General features: G+C 44.0%; 1 protein-coding gene across 1 annotated transcript; it reads left to right on the top strand.

Moving 5' to 3' along the window:
* Nucleotides 1-6253: 6253 nt before the first annotated feature.
* On the top strand, nt 6254-16221 carry MPC1 (mitochondrial pyruvate carrier 1; the record flags this gene model as incomplete). Its single annotated transcript, XM_081998561.1, has 5 exons — nt 6254-6324; nt 11240-11243; nt 13832-13928; nt 15553-15831; nt 16055-16221. The coding sequence occupies 5 exons, from the start codon at nt 6254-6256 to the stop codon at nt 16219-16221; spliced, it is 618 nt and encodes a 205-aa protein (XP_081854687.1).
* Nucleotides 16222-16843: the final 622 nt, after the last annotated feature.

The raw sequence follows: 16843 nt of genomic DNA, 5'->3' as shown, positions 1-16843 counted from the left end.
CAAATCCTTTTCCCACGCTGTGTATCTTTTTCGGCATCTTTAAAACTGCAAGAATAGAACCCAATAGGTCGAGTGGGTCCTTCGGGGCCCTTTTGCCATAAATGTATCGATAGCCCGGTCTTGGCAAATCCCCACTCAATATGGATAGGGGCTGTAAGGTGAATGGGACCCAGAGCTTGATGGGCAGTTGCTTCAAACGCCAGCAACGGCAATGCCTCCTCGTGGTGCTCAGTCCATTCCCACTGAGCCCCTTGTCGCAACAAGTCATACAGGGGTCCTGCAATGATTGAAAAACCAGGAATGTGTTTTCTCCAGAGCACAAGTAGCCCCAGTACACGCTGTAAATCCTTTTTCGACTCTGGCATCTTAATCTGATCTAGCAAGGAAAGGGTGTCTGGTGGCATACATGTCATTCCTCCCTTCCACCAGATCCCTAAACACTTCACTTGAGGGCGTTTGTATTTTCTCAGGCGGAATCTTCAGCCCCAAACTTTCTAGATGGGAGATTATATTGAGTTATCTGAACCCTTTCTACCTCATCCCCTCCCACAAATATATCATCAATATATTGGTAAATACTGACCCTCTTCTCTACCTGAACTCTTTCCAGCTCCTGCACCAACGCATGATGGGCTAATGCAGGGGAGTGCTTATATCCCTGTGGGAATCGGGTGAAAGTAAATTGCTGATCTTCCTAAGTAAAAGTGTAACGGTCTTGGTCCTCAGATTGTCGGGGGACCATAAAACACATGTCCTTAACATCCACCGTCGCCATGATCGGGTGGGCTCATTCCTGGTTTGTAGTTATAAGCTCAGCAATATTCGGTATTGCGGCCAGCAATGGACTGGTATTTGCATAAAGTCTATGATAACCTACGGTCAGCCTCCACTTGCCATTGGGTTTTCATACTGGCCACACCAGGGAGTTAAAAGTGGAGTGGGTTGGAACCACGATGCCCTGTCCTTTTAAGTCCTTTAACACAGGCGTTACTCCGTCTCTGGCCCCTAAGGGTATCGAGTAAGGCCTAACATTCGTAAGCTTTGAAGGGGGAAGCAGCAGCACGGCTTGTAGCAGCCGAATATCTGTCGTTAGAGAGCCAAACGACCGCTGTCTCCCTATATTATCAATCCACGCCCTCCCTTTCAGAACATCGAGTCCCAGGAGGCTGAGTGGAAATTCTCCCGCAACCATTGCTACCATGGCAGCCGTATCTTCCCCTGGCAATCGCAGGCTGACCATTGCTAACGCCTGTGGTTGAACATTGCCAAATGCATCTGCTACAAACAGCCTCCACTTAGAAAATTTAACCCCACAGCTAGTGGCATCTTTCATTTTAACGGCTGAAATTTGAGCCTAGGTATCTACCAAAAATGTGACCAGGAATTTTTCAGCCCTACAATGCCTGTAATTAGTAAATCACCCCGGCCGTTTTTGGAGAGCTGTCTGATAGATAGCCAACCTTCGCTTGGTTCACCATCATCAACCCTGTTCACCATCAGAGGGCGAAGAATCTAGTTTCCTGCCGAATTTCGAGGGACATTTGTCTCTAATAAGTCGATTAAAGAGGGTGCACTGGGGGCGTTTGTTTTAAAACCCATCTCCGTATCTGCCGGTTCATCGGGCCATGCTGACACCAGTTTTCCTAACTTGTCTGTTAGCAATCCATCCATTAAATCATGTGGAATTCCCTTTTGCCATCCCTTTGCCCACAGGCTATGGCGCTTATTTGGGATGTCCCTCCCTCTGGGTGGTTTAGCGAGGGTTGTTCTTCTATCACCCCCAGGGTGTGGAACCATTTTCACTTCAGCTCGCCTCAGGCCCCTAGAACCTGTTTTAGTGGCTGGAAGGTTAACGGGGCCATACTTGTGCCCGTAATTAATAAATTCTTGGGCCACCTCCCCCCATGTCCAGATTTTCCTATCTGGGGACCAGAGGCACCCATCGGGTGTAAGTCCTTCTAAAGCAGCCGCAACCCTTTCTCCCCGAGGCATTGCTTGTATTTTCCCCTGTAATTGTACACCGATAGGCTTTAAGGAATCCGGGAGTCCCCTTATGAGAGAAGTCATTCATTCGGGGTCTACCGGTATCATCACTGGGGACTCCTGCCTAGGCTCCAATTTTTGATCATACATCATCTGCAAACAAGCTGCCTTCTGCACACTTTTCACCAGTTGACTGACAGTCCCCATAATTGCGAGGGCATCCCCCCTCTCCAAGGGGTTCAAACCCCCCACACAATAGGCTGCCCGCTGGGTTGAAGACCAAGGGGCACAGTGATTGCCAGTAATTAAAAATACTCCTGGTCCCCAATACCCCCCGCCTCCTTTTCACTCACCAAAATCTGAACCTCCCAGACAGCGATACTCTCTACACATACTCGATCTCTGACTCCCCAGGGGTTCAACCGAAATCCTTTTTTAACTTCACCAACTCAGTGGTGGTATAGGGGACCTCCTTGGTTGTGACTTGGGGGGACTGATCCTGATCATCATCATAAATATAGTTGGTCTTAACCAAGGGTCGTGACGAGGGCGGTTCTAATTTCTCTCCTCTTTCTCTCGCTGCCTGCAAGTCGTCAAAAGGGTAACCAGTTCCTGACCTTGGGGGTATTTCCTCATGGGTAGTGCCCGCAAGGAGTTGCTCCTTAAGAGCAGCCTGCAGATGTTTCACCTGGTCTCCTTCTCCTTCAAGCTGTTCTTTTAATTCCGCCACTTGCCCCTGAAGGGACCAAACAAGGTTTTGGAGGGATTCAACAATTTGGGATTCCACAACGCGGCATCGTTCCCTCTCCTCTACAGCAGCAGCCAAACTGGCACCAAGAACAGCACAATCAATTTTCCCCTTCCTGATCTTACTCTCGTATCCTTTTGCGAAGCGCTTGTTCCATCACCACACTCTGCAAATTATACCAATTTCCCTGAGCCCAGTCTACACTGGGTACAGAGGGTCGTGAATTATATTTTTCTAAAAATGCAAACAAAACTTCCCTCCCCAAAGGGGCAGTTTTAATGTCACTCATCCTATGTAAAGTGGGGAAGAGGTTGTCTCAGGAAGGCAGCACGTAAGTTTCACACACAGACCCGCACCCCTTACTTTCCCGAGAGGTCTCACGTATTTGGGAAATAATTGTGGCACTCTCGTCTCAAGGGATCCTGTCCGTGATGCCAATTTATGTCCCAATCCAATGTCAGGGAAGGTTTCGATACGATCCCAAGAGCGAGATTAAGACACAAACAAGGTCAAATGTCGTATGCCCAAGACAGCTTTTATTATTAAAAGTAAAAAATCAGTAGCAATAGGACAGAATAGAATAAAAAGACAGAAATCAAGCAAGCATTCGGGATAGAGTTGCAAGGATAGTCACCACCATGGATCCACAGCGTCCCGGGGTCCAAGTCTCTTGGTGTTTTGGTGGTGGGTGATCGCGAAAGGGCTTGTCTTGGCAGTCCTTTTTATTCTAATTCAAGGGCTGCAATTTCCATGACAAGGACACGTACTTGTACTTGCATGTCACCACATTCCTGCACGTGCGCATACGCTTCACGGGGCTCCAGCCCCGCTCCTCGCGTGACTATCGCGTGACTCAATGGCTCATGACTTGGCCTTGTAGCCGTTATCTTGGCAGGATGTTTTTCACCAACCAGAGGTCTCGGTGGCCTTGTAGCCATTCTTACCACGATCAGCAGCCAAAGGAATTTTCACTTAAACAAACAATCTTTGAGACAAATGCTTTATGGTTCAGTCTCTCACCAATATATATTAAAAAAAAAGGCTAGAATAATTTATTAATCAGTTAATATTCATCCAGGGAACAACATGCTTAAAAGCATGCCTAACATGGACTTGTCAAGAGCAACTCACAGCAAATCCAATCTAATTTCTCTATTGAACAGGCAAAGGGGGTAAAAGGGAAGCTGTGAATGTGACAAATTAAGGGGTCTTTTGTACAGCTTTTGACATCCTTACAAGAAACCTAAAAAATGGTATGCAAATAAACCTACTATAAATATATACAGAACTGCAGCAAAAGCAAACTTCAAATCATTGCTAGCTGCTTTTGCTGTGTAACTGGTAGGGCCTGTCATGTGGGACTAGTTTCTTCTGTGCATATTTCTAGTTAATGATTTTTCCATTAACTACTTTGAAAACAAAGTGGGATACTCTTAAAATTAGAGGAGGACACTGTACTGCTGGTAAGGCTTTGACTGAGACATGATGACCCATGTTGGAGCTATGCCTTAAGAAGGCTGTAAACAAAAATGGAGTAAGCAATAGGTTAAAAGATTTAAAAGGCACAGCCTGTGTGAAAAAGCTGAAAGAACTTGTTTACTCCAGGAAGAAAGACTAAAGAACACCACCTTCCAATGCAGACGAAGATTTTTTTTTTTGTCCATACATAGAGTTAAGAAAAAAATTGATAAATTTTCACTAAAAGTGAATAAAGCTACATATTTAGGTAAAACTGTATCTGTAATACTAATGACTGAGCCTGGCCATACAGGATATGTGGAACCCCACTATGTAAGATTTTGTTTGAATATACAGAACTGATTTCCTTAGACATTCCTTCTGTCAGCACAAGTAGAATAACCTAGAATTGACATTCTTGGACACCTCATTCAGATTCATAGTCCACAGAGATATGTTGGGCTACGTTTTGGCTTTTCGTAACACAATATACCACGGGGATTAAAACTCTTCCTCCCACACAGCAAAGCCAGGGGTGGTTGTAGGGTGTGAAATTATATGCTGAGGCTGTTGAAAAAGGAAAGGATGTGCATACACCCTGCCTTTCCTCAAACCTGCTGCTCTCCAAGCAAGCAATCGGGGGGAGAAGGGTGCAAAGCTCTTTTCTTCTTCTTTTTTCTGAGATGCCATTGGCAAGAATCAGAATTAAACCAAGCAGCTGCGGCCTCCAGAGCTCCTTGCAGAGCATAGGTATGCCCCAGGCCACACTCCCAGGCCAGTTCTAGGCTGTAAAAACTGAGGCCGCAAATCTTTGGAAAGCAGGAGGTAAACATCCATTTTCACTATCTCCACTGCACTGAGCAAAGATAAAAGAAGTCGTTCACATACAGGTATTTGTTTGTCTGACCCAAATTTTATGGGGATGGTATTAGCAGGGTTAGAGTTTATCTTCCATTCCAAATAAGTAACCTCTGCTCAGGCATGAAATAGAAAGTGCTTGCGAGAGGGGACCTTAGACTGTTCCAGGTACAGAGCGAAAGGCTGAACTGTTGCAGTGCTCCGTCACAGCCCCATGCTCCCAGATTCACAAATTCAAAGACCGTGAATCGGGCTCTTAGAAACCCCATAGGATTACCGTTAAAAAAAAAAAAAATCACTGAAGCAATTACGGGTCCTCTTTTTTGTACCCAGTTTTACACGCCATTGCGATACGTTAGTTTTGTCTCTTCGGTCGTCTAGGCCACCGAGGTGACGGGGAAAGCATGGTTTGCTGGCGAGGAAGTAGAGAGCGGCCCGTTCACCTCCCGAGGGCTCCGGGTAAAGGCGAACGGCCCGGCACGCCCCCGGAGCCGCGGCGACTGCCAAGGACGCTGCCCCGCCGCCAGCTGCCGGGGTCGGCGCTGCTCGGCACCGCCCCTGAGCGGGCGCCGGGCCCTCCCAGGGCGGGGGCAACGGGCGCCTGAGCGGGCGGGGGCAACGGGCGCCTGAGCGTTGAGCCCCTTGACCATGGGCACGCGCGTCAGGGGGCTGCGGGCGCCCGCGCCCACCCGCACCCCGCGCCCGCAGCCCGCCGGCAGCCAGCGAGCCGGTCCCACCGGTGCCCCTGACAGGCACCCCCAGGGAGGGGCGGAGCGAGACACCGCGGGGGGCGGGATGCGCCCCTCGACGGCCAATGGGAAGCCACCAGCCGCCGCCTTGCAGCCAATAGCGGCTCGGAAAGCCGCCGCGCGGCTCTCCCCTGCGGGCTGCACAGGAATGCCGGCAACTCAGCCGGCGGCGACCCTCCTCGTCGCGCTTTGCGGCAATTTCCCCCCCTCCTCCTGCCGAGTTGCTTTACGGCAACCTGCCTTTCCCTCTCCCTGTAACCAACTCACAGGTTTCGAAGCCCGGGAGGAGGGAGGCGGGGCCGCGGCAGCCAATAGGCGCTGAGAGCGCCGTGGTGACGGAGGGGGCGGTGGCGCGGGCGCTGCCGTAAAGCGGACGCCGGCGCGGGGGAGTTGTCACCGGCGCCGGTGGCGGCAGTACGAGAGGCGGGCGGGTCGCTCCCTGCCGCCAAGGGCCGCCATGGCGGGGGCGCTGGGCCGCAAGGCCGTGGACTATGTGCGCAGCAAGGAGTTCAGGGACTACCTGATGAGGTGAGCGCAGGGCGGGGGGCGTCGCCGGCCGCCGCGCCCTCAGCCGCCACCTCTGCCTCGGGCGGCCGCTCCCGCCGTGCTGTTCGGGCGGGCGGCCGGGACCGGTGTCCCTTTCCCGACTGCCTGTCCCCTTCAGGCTCGGGGCGCCCGGGACGGCGGCGGCCGGGCGGCGTCATTCGACCTCTGCCTGGCTCGCCCTCGGCGGGGGCGGCAGGGAGCGGGCGCCCGTCGGGTGAGGGCGAAGGCGGCCTGGAGGTGCCAACGGGGTGGTCGCGGCGCCCGCCATGCCGTCACGGCGCCCATGCGCCCCTGTCGTCATCTCGGCGCGGAGAGGCTTGTCAGGGCTGTCAGTTCCTCCGCCCACCCCGGGGAGACCGGGCTTGACCTTGAAGCGAAGCGACGCGGTTTGAAACTGCAGCGACAGCGGCGCCGCTCCGTGTGCCTTCTCCTCCCGCCGCCAAGCCCAGCGGCTCCTTCCGGCTGGGGTGGTGGGGACGCTCTGACCGCTGCCTGCAGCAAGGGCAGAAAGAGCTTCACCCGGCTGTGGGCGGAAGCGGGCTTGGCTACAGATGTAGTCTTAAGTCCACTTGTTCGCACATCCCTAGTGACTTAGAGGTTTGTTAGAGCCCCTCTTTCATGGGAATGTGCCTTTGTCAAGCTTCAGTTTGTGTGCTGTGGAAAGGGGTAAAATGGCACCTTGAACTGAAATCACAAGAATGTCTTGAAGATAGAATTGCAGCATACTTGCTTAAATCTGGTTGAACTGCAGTACAGGAACTGTCTCAAGGAGGCAGGCTGAAGTCTCCTTGGCTGACAAACAGTTTGACAACATTAAACAAATACAAATGGGCTCTTCTAATAGAGGTGGTTGAGCAACCTTTCACTATAGCCATTGCTTGCTGTTTTACCTACATCTATTGCAACTGGTGTTTGATGTTGAGCAAGTGTGTAGGCAGACATCTGTTTATCTGAGAAGCTTAGTCTTGGTTAAAGTAGCAGGAGATGGTGTAAGCCTGCATAGAAGAGGGTTTGTAATATAAAGGTTCAATAAGCAGAAAGGTTTGTTTGGCATTGGCAAAACCCAAGTTCCACAGAAACAGTGGGGCAACAAGATGAGTAAAATATGAGAAGTAAAGAACATCCTTGAAGCAAAATGAAGAAAGGTCAGAGCAGGCTTCTGTGTGAATTCCTCTTGAAGATATTGCATAAGGTTGGTAGATACATTTTCATGTTAACATTTAGTTAATTGTACCAGAATTCGTGTGAAGCATGTAAATGGCCAGTAAAACAGCAGTCTGCTGCTTAATTAGAAAAACAAACAAAAATCTAGAAGAGGTAACAGCTGCTTCCTAATACCACCACAGTTACTTGCTGGAAGTATCTCTTTCCATACCAAAGACTGAAAAGGTAGCTGAAATAAGCCTTTTCAGCTGTATCTCATCCTAATTCTAGTCTTGAAATAAGCTATCTAAATAAGACTATCGCAAAATAAAAAACATTCCACAGGATGCTACTTTTGCAGGATGGGTTCTGCCTTATGTACAAAGATACCTGCTTAATTTGTACTTCTGGTACTGGGTGTGTCATGACGGGCTGAAGTCAGTTGCTCCGTCCAGTATGGCCTTTCAGCATTGTTCCTTGCTTACTAGGAGACGGGTGTCTAAGTTGTTGGCTTTATGTTGAGTTTAAAACTTAGACGAGCCTGTCTTCTCCTATGGAGAAATGGAGTGTGTAAACTTCAGAGCTGTATCTCTTTACATTCCTTCCTGAAGGCTCTTGTTTCCCTAGACTGCAGGACTCTATCCTGAAGAAAATTCCCTTCTTGCCTTGGTCAAGGAGCAAGAGTTTCCTCAAAGCTCTGAGACAATGGTATCTAATCACTGCAGTGAAGCAAGGCTTTGTATAATGTGAAACTTGTTTATGGGAAACAGTGAATTGAGATATTGTTTGCAATACCAGTGTTGTGCTTTAAATTGCTTGACCCTAAATAGAATAACTGAAGTTACCCAAAGTGGTGGAATTGAGTGTTCCATTACTATGGCTTGGGGCAATCAAAACTTGCAGACATCTATTGGAATAAGTAGCTTCAGTTTCAGCTTCATAACTTGAAAACATGAAAGCAAGCATAACGAATGCACGTTGCTTTTCTCAGGTGAATATGTCTGGCATTAGAATTGCATTACATCATGGGTTAGCTTTTGGATCTTGCACAAAGAAACAAGATAAATTGCTTTTAAAACTGTCATTAATAACTAACTGTTCTGACAGTTTCGCATCTGGCTTCTCTCAAGTGGTTATTAAGAGGGATCTGAATAACTGTAAATCATATAAGTATAGATTTACACCAACCAGGTCGTGATGTTTTAAAGTAAGCATAGTAAGAATGTAAGCTGTATGTGGACTTTTCCTGTAAAATGCAGCAATAATGTTAATTTAAAAGTAGCTGGTTAGCATATGAAAGCTTAGTAACTCTATACATTGTAAACTTGAAGTTGTGTTGTTTTTCTACAGAGCCTAAAACTGTCAGCTGTCACTGAAGTTGTATTATCTAAGCCACTAAGAGTTGGCAACTGAGTCCTCTTACTTCCTATCCTAAAGATAGAAAACAATAGCTTCTGAAAAACATCCAGTAAAATAGCTTTCCTCCTCTTTTGAGGTAGAAGACCTATAGACCACTATAGACAAGCTCTGGCATCTTCTCATAGTAGAAGCCTAAATTAATTTAGTCACATAATGAGTCCCAAAATCTTCTGGTGGTAGAAAAATAAGCATGGAGACTACTATCTTTTGGGGCACTTCTGAAATGTCTCTTCCTGATGAATGCAAATGTATCTGTTAATATAGATGGCTTTGGCATAAATAGTTCATTCTTTTGTAAAGCTTGAGCACTTATGTTGACGTAAGCTGTCTAGGACCTTTCTTTTAATTGAAGTGAACTTTAAAAGAGGTAGCATAAGTAGTATAACTAGAATTAGCTGATCTTCAGTTCTCCTTGCTAGTAAATCTTTATACACAAGGACATAAGAAATAAAGTCTGCTACCAGTCTGTGCTAGAAATTGAAGGAGACGGTGCCTGCTGACATCATCTTGTATGCTCAGGGAACTGAACTATCTACCTCTTGCAGAAGGATAACACTCCACTTAGGGGATGGCAGTGTGGGGGAAATGGGTGGTGACAGTTCATCTGGCCTATCATATTAATGTCCTCGTTGTCAGGATGAGGAAAATACATGCAAAAATTTTGGAAAAAATAATCTTCCCTGATATAGCCTTTCTAGTATGGTTTATAGTAGCAATATAAGGCATTAATCATGTGTTTGTTCCTCTTGTGATGTCTAGATGCTTATACAGAAAGCAGACACTTACACAGAAACTGAGTGAGTAAATACAACAACTGTTGTTCACAGTTCTGGAAACTTCAGGACAAAGTGTTCCCTTTGTGAAGAGATTGAATGTAGTTCCTGGTAACTACTAATTTGGAATGCTGTCACTTCAGGAATAGGTGCATGCACTTGCTGTGGTATCCTCGCTATTGGATACGGTGCATTTGTTGCAGCTGTATTGGCTGCAGAGCTTTGAGGCTGGATGCCTCCTTCTGGAAAAGTCTACATGACCTTGATCTGTCCTCTTCTAAGAGTATAGTAACTGTTCCAGTCTTGTGTGGATGTGAGGACAACCTTGCAAGACGTTAGCCAGAGCTGCCTGCTCTGTTAAAATAGCACCAGTTTGATGCTATTTTAGGGTTTCACTTGCCTGAAAACAGCTTCCACTTTAAAAATGAGGGCTGACCTCTGTTGGCACAAAAACAGTGTGCCAGGAGACATATTTGAACTTGTTTAGTTAAGATTTTATGGAAAAAAAAAAATGAGGTTTGCACTTGTCTTGTGAACTTTAATTATTGCAGCAGTTCAGTTAATAAGAAAACAAAACCAAGTGGTTAGACTAGTCAGGGGCACCATAACAAAGCATCTTGAACCAACCTGTGGCTTGCAACAAAGACTCACTGAAATGCATATCCAGTGTGATTTCCTAAGTAGACCTGACTGTTCCCTTACCATAGCTATTTGTAAAACAGTGCTCTAAGATGATGGAAATCAGTGTGGTGGAAGTGATTTACAAAGTGTTCTGCAGCTTGGGGCAGTAGTAGGTGAGCAGCAATCAGTCAGCAGTAGGGTTTCTATTAGTAGCTGGTTTCTTATAAGTCATAATTCAGAACTGAGTCCTAATTCAGAACTGAGTTCTACCAGTATCTTTGTTAGAAAGAGCATGTTTAAAAGTTCTGAAGCATTTTAAAAGGTATAGCAACAAACAATCTTAAATATATGCTGTAGTCTAGCTTTCATGCATAGATCACTAAGTTATTACATAAATAAATGTAGTACCTGTATGATCATTTAAATAAACCCCAAACATGATTAGAGTGTAACTGCATGCTAGATAACTGAAAATGTGTTATAGCTCCTGTTTGGCTCTGACAGTGTTTGTTTTAACCTACTTATGTGGGTATACAGAGAATTCCAGCAACTTCTTCAAAGCCTCCATAAAGGAACTGTAGCTGTTCAGCTTTGTCATGGGCAAACCTTAACTGCTTTTGGCATCCTTTTAAACTAGTTGGGGTGGGACCTTGAATGCTTTGGAGTCTGCAGGGGATACATATCTTACACAGACCATAACAGGATTTTATCTTGCTAGGAAAAAGGTACTTGAGCAGCAAACACTTGTCACAATGACGGCTCTTGAGGGAAACAGAATTTTAATACTTACATTAACCAAGGCTAATGCCACGGCAATTTCTTGACTTCTACCTGTCTTCTGTTTCTGGTACACTTCATGTTGATTATGAAAGAAACTAACTCTTTTCTTTTTTCTTGCATGTGCTTTTTGAATGGAAAACAACGATGGCCCACTTGAACAGTACGGTAAGAAAAGGGAGGAGACTTCTGGTTTCACTTTCTACCAAACTTCAGTAACTTGCAGACTTTTTGCCTCAGCACTGTTATGACCTTGCCTGCAACTGAAAAGCATTCTGAAAACCTTGGAGTGATGCACTAGTATTTATTCACGAGTCTGAAGTTAAGGTGACGAAACACTAGCTCTTTCAGAATGTCTCCTGAAGTAATCACTACAAAATTAAAGGGGTCTCATTTCTTTCCCATACTCTTTGCTAAGGAGATCAGATCAATCTGGAGCCATTCTTCTGCATAGCAACAATACTGGTACATAGCTGAACTGCCTGGCTTATTTTGAACTAGCTTTACTTCAGACAATAAATGGTACCATATACCTCTCACTACAGACTTTTCTTTCCTTGAGCCTTTTGGTTTACTCCTGAAAGTGGGAGTGGGCGTTTTATGCCTGTTATAGTCTGAATCATAATGTTATGGAAGACTTGCTCTTCTGTGTAGACCAAAGACAAACTGTATAGGTGTAGTTTAATTCTTGTGTGCAGAAGCTTCAAAGGGCTGCCTGCCTGGAGGCACTTAAAACTGGATAACCATCTCAAGTGGGAAGGTTCCAAATCTACCTCCCTGGTCAGCAGAGGAAAGTTACTGCTGTCGTGCTGCTGGCATGTGAACAGACTCTTCAGCTTTTGCAGCCTGAGCTTGAAGTGGTCCATAGTCTATAGTGTTTTAATTTGTTTATGTTCTAGTGGCGGCTGAATTAAGTCAAGTCAACTTGGCCTTTTTACTTAACTTTCAAAACAGAAGTCACCACTAAGACTGTTAAAGCTGTAATTGTTTCATATATTCAAAAAAATGAACAAGTTTAGAGCCTTAAAGACTTATTTTTCTGAAACTACAGTTGTTTAAATGAGTCTCCTGAAATGACACTAAAAACCTCATCAAGTACATGTACTGCCTCATGAGTTATCTTTTGCAGTCAGATTTAGTGTGGTGATGCTAACACAACTTGTCTTGCTGTCTTACTGTGCAAATAACCATGGTTACGTGACTAGATATTTGTTTCTGGTCCTCTTATTGTCTAAAAGCTATTTAAATAGCTACATTAAAGCCTCTAAAACAATATCTTGTGTGCTGCTGACTTCAGTTTCTGTGAATGCTCTTGTTCTATTACAACATATCTTGTGTGTCAGTGGTATTATAGGTACATTTCTTTACACTCTCTAACCATAGCTGTACAGTGTAAATACTGTGCAGCCATGCAACTCTTCTCAGTTGTGCTATGTTACCTCTAATGTATGTGAGAGGTTTTAACCATTACAGATGTCAGTTTTCCTATCAGTAGGAATATAGTAAACAAATGCATTTATTGCATTCTTCAGAATACTCTTATTATAAATCTGAGTTTGGACCAATGCATAGTCTCTAGACACTCACAGAAATACTACATTGTTTTGTGTAGTGCACTAAGGTTAAACTGTCAAAACAGTGCGTACAACTTAAACTCACTTTTTTGTTTCCTGTATTGCAACCCAAATCTGCAGGAAGCAAGTGTGGCTTTTAAACTTACTGTAGTGTTACAAGCTAGTATCCAGACTGGCAAGAGTATCTTGGAGTTAAAATTGCAAGAAATGTAAATATCGCCTGACAATTCCAAATTATTGTAATATCTGCAGTGTTACAGTTGAAGTGTCAAAAGAATGGGTATAGTTGTTATCTGCAAAGCTTTTTCTTGCAAGGTACATCTCTTGCCATATCTGTCCAAGTTACTTTTGAGCATCCTTGGTTTCCCATCAGGAGATGCGTGCAAGTACTGCACACATCTGTGGAAAGAATTCTACTGAAGCCTTGATACCCATAACAGTAGCGGAAATTGGACTTGTTACACTGTTTTTCTCAGTTTAGAGTCTTTTAGACAATACCCATCAAACTGAGCTCTCGTCAGTTTTTCTGACTTGATTCTTTCCACTTCTTGTTTCTGTTTTTCTACCTGTGTACACACCTGCTCTACTCATCTGTCTAATCACTGAGTTTTAGGTAGTCACTGAGTTGTTTCAACAATTGCAGATGAAGCTCTAGGTAACAATTTGGTTTGGTTGCATGGCCCTATCTTTCAAAGAGATGGTGTAAGCACTTGGAAGAAGATGTTTGAGTGTTTCTTCATCCTCAGCATAACATGAAAACAGTTCCAGTTCTTCACTTCAGCAAGTCCTTGTGTTTTCATTACACTTTTGAGGAGCCTTATTTGAAAGAGATGAATGCTAATTCTCTCGGCAGAAGTGAGCTGTAAATCTGAGGTTATTACATGACTATACCAATCAGGCTGATTAATGATGGCTGAGGTATAATTACACAAAACTGCATTTCAATGGCCTTACAGTAGTTCCTCTCCAGTCTGCAAGAAGATTGAGTGGGTTCTTCCTTCCCTCCTGAAGACTAGATCCTGCTAAAAAAAGATTTAGGTTTTTTCCCCTTACATCAAAAGGGGAAAAACTTAGAATTTTACCCTTAACCCTGTCCTCTGAAGCTTTGTTTAGCTAAGGAAAACTAGAAGAATACTGCAGGAGGTCTGTGTTTCTGTGTAACTTTAGTTTCCTTCTTTACAGCACTTTTGGGGGCCAGTTGCCAACTGGGGACTTCCTGTTGCTGCTATTAATGACATGAAGAAATCTCCAGAGATCATCAGTGGCCGAATGACATTTGGTAAGACCTGAGACAAACTTCTTGTCAGTAAACTGACTACAGAACACAGATTCTGTCTTTCAAGCAGTGATATATTATTAGTTGCTTGCAAACTTGTGATCAAAGCAAGTATAGATATCAAATGTTATTTGATATCTCTATCAGAAGCCACTGGAAAATTGAGGTACTGAAAAGTTGCAGAACTCTTTCAGAGGGCTTTCCAGTAATTTGGGGGGAGGGAGGTGGGTCTTGAGTCTCAGCAGTTTTGATCATCAGACTCACTCCTAAAGTATAATCCTTTTGGTATCTTATACTACTGCATGCACTGGTTCAGAATGCATCTCTTTACCCAACTTTATTGTTTGTATCAAGAGCAATGATGCCTTGTGGTTAAAGTGAGACTTGAATATCAACACTGACAAAGTGAAGAAATGTTAATGCTTGGTCTGCAGGGTGTAAAAAGCAGCTGAGGGAGGTTAACTCCTTGCAAAGCAGTTGCCTGTGAGAGGCTAGTGTGACTCTTAAAGGATTAGTGTGAGAATTTCTTTTTTCCACCTTTTTTGGAACATGATAGTTCTTGCCTAGATGTCTGTCTCTGTATTTTCTTGCTCAAATACTTCTCTAGGATCATAAATCTGATAGCTTTAATTCATTAGCTTAATTTGGCATTATGTCTCTTCCTTAACTCAGTTAATAACTTAATTCTGAGTAATTCTTCTCCTCAGAGCAAAATACCTTTGGGTTAAGGAAATTTACAGCCTTGTGCTCAATAAGTTACACTTAGAGTGATTCAGTCTCTTAATCAGCTTCCTTGAGATGGAAGAATAGTTCAAATAGTTTCTGGTGTAGTGAAACAGTTTTCTGAATAGTGTTTTGGTGGCAGCTATACAGCTCCGCAAAGCTGGGACACTTTCTTCATCTTTAGAAGTATATATAAGATGGCATGTGTATGACTTTTTTTTTTTCCATCTTCTAGGTTCTGTACTTAATTGTTCGAGGAAAAAGGCCTTTTTTAATTTCTCTTTTTCTTTAAGCCTGTCAGAACTTCCCCAAACTAGTGACTTCTTGGGTTGTAATTTACTGTATTTGAATGCAATTACGATAGGAGAGTAGATTAAAATAGTTTCTCATCTTTCTGGAAAGCAGGTAGCAAAGCCTTATGCTTCTGAACATTCATGATTTCCTGGGGATGGAAACCTCCTTCTCTTAAAGTCCATTTTAGAATGTTTCCAGCAAGAACTGTATCTAAGTAATTAGTATTTTCAAAAATACTCTGTGCTAGAAACTGTCAGAATAATTGCATAGGACAGGCCATGTCTCACGGGGATTAACTGTTATTCTCTGGCTGAGATAGTTTAGGTAATAAACTAAACAGGATTCAGCTGTGTCACAGGAAAGTGTATGAGGAAAATTACTTTTTATGGAAAGCTGCAGCCCTATAGATTTTCTCATGTAGCAAAAATGAGCACTGTTGTGTGTTTTCCTGCACCGGATCCTCAACGTGGACAAGTTGTAGGACTATTGGAAAGCTCAAAAGCAGTGAGAAGTGTTCTACTTGTCATTATATTCCAGTAGTAGGAAAATTATGCCTCAACAAAATGCAGGTATTAAATATCTAATAAACGATATCTATCATGTTTTGCAGCACTGTGTTGTTACTCCTTGACTTTCATGAGATTTGCCTACAAAGTGCAGCCAAGGAACTGGCTTCTTTTTGCATGCCACTTGACTAATGAAGTTGCACAACTTATTCAAGGAGGACGACTGATCAAATACAGGCAAGTCACACTTCAAAAAGGGGAAGTCAAACTGATGGCTCTTGGAATACTGTTAGTGGCTTTTAACTGTGGTGCAAACCCCTGCATGGTTTCTGAGCTTGTTAACTTCATGACCTTTTGCAAACCTTTTAACAAGCTTCTGGTCAGTAAGATGAACTATGACTTGTTCCCTTGCACCTCCTTTGAAGTTTCTGAGGGGTGTACACAGAAAAGGCTGAAAAACCTGTATTACATTGATTAGTTCGTGTGTGTCCATCTCGGTAACTAATTCCGGAGATGGAAACATCCATAAAACTGTGAAGGCGTTGTTTGTCTGAAAGAGAAATCAAGCAAAACCTCCTTAAGCTGACTGTTCTCTATATGGTGTAGATCCAACTGAGTATGACCAGGGTACAGACTGCAAGCAGTCTTACACCCTCATTGTGAAGCAACTAGGGCAGACGCTGCCCCAAGCAATCCTGATGAGTCAGGATTATCGCTTTTCTTTTCTCTTCCAAGAAATCTATGTGGAGCAATGGGAGGATGAAGCCTCCTGAATTATAAATTAAAAAAAGAGACTGAGTAAAATGGCAAGTGGACTTGCCTTTGCATAAGTAACTGGCCAAATGTCCTTCATTCCTAAAGTTCTACTGTAAGTCCAGATTCTTTAATAGCAATTGCAATTCAATATACAGTCTTACAAAAGCTGTTCTTCTCTTGGCAGGATGGAGAAAAAGAACTAAATATCTAACTTGAAATAAGCCAGGGAATGTGTTCATCCCAAATTACAACCAAGGAAGACTTGCCATCTACAGTTGCTGTGAAAATTACAATGGGGATAAAACAGAAACACCTATGACCCCATCAAGAATCCTTCTACTAATTTTTTTTTATCTTGCCTTTTAAAAAGTACTATTCAGCAATGTAAGCCATTGCATTTAAAGTCTTGCTGCCTTACAGGTCCTTAATAACTACCCTTTTAATAAAGAGTTAGTCATGCAAATAACAAGCAATATTTGAAAACCAACTTTTTTATCTAAGAGTCTACAAAAGTGGCCCGTGATGGTTTGACAAAACTTGTTTTCAAATCAACATGAACAGAGGTCGGTAAACAGAACTGTAGGTGGTATCATTGTTCTAGATGTTAACATATTCTTAAAAGCCATTTAACTTGGGTGC

Source organism: Phaethon aethereus (genome assembly GCF_964289735.1).
Source record: "Phaethon aethereus genome assembly, chromosome: 3".
In the NCBI taxonomy this organism is placed as follows: Eukaryota; Metazoa; Chordata; class Aves; order Phaethontiformes; family Phaethontidae; genus Phaethon; species Phaethon aethereus.
Note: the sequence above shows the minus strand (reverse complement) of the source record. Positions and strands in the feature narration are given on the sequence as shown.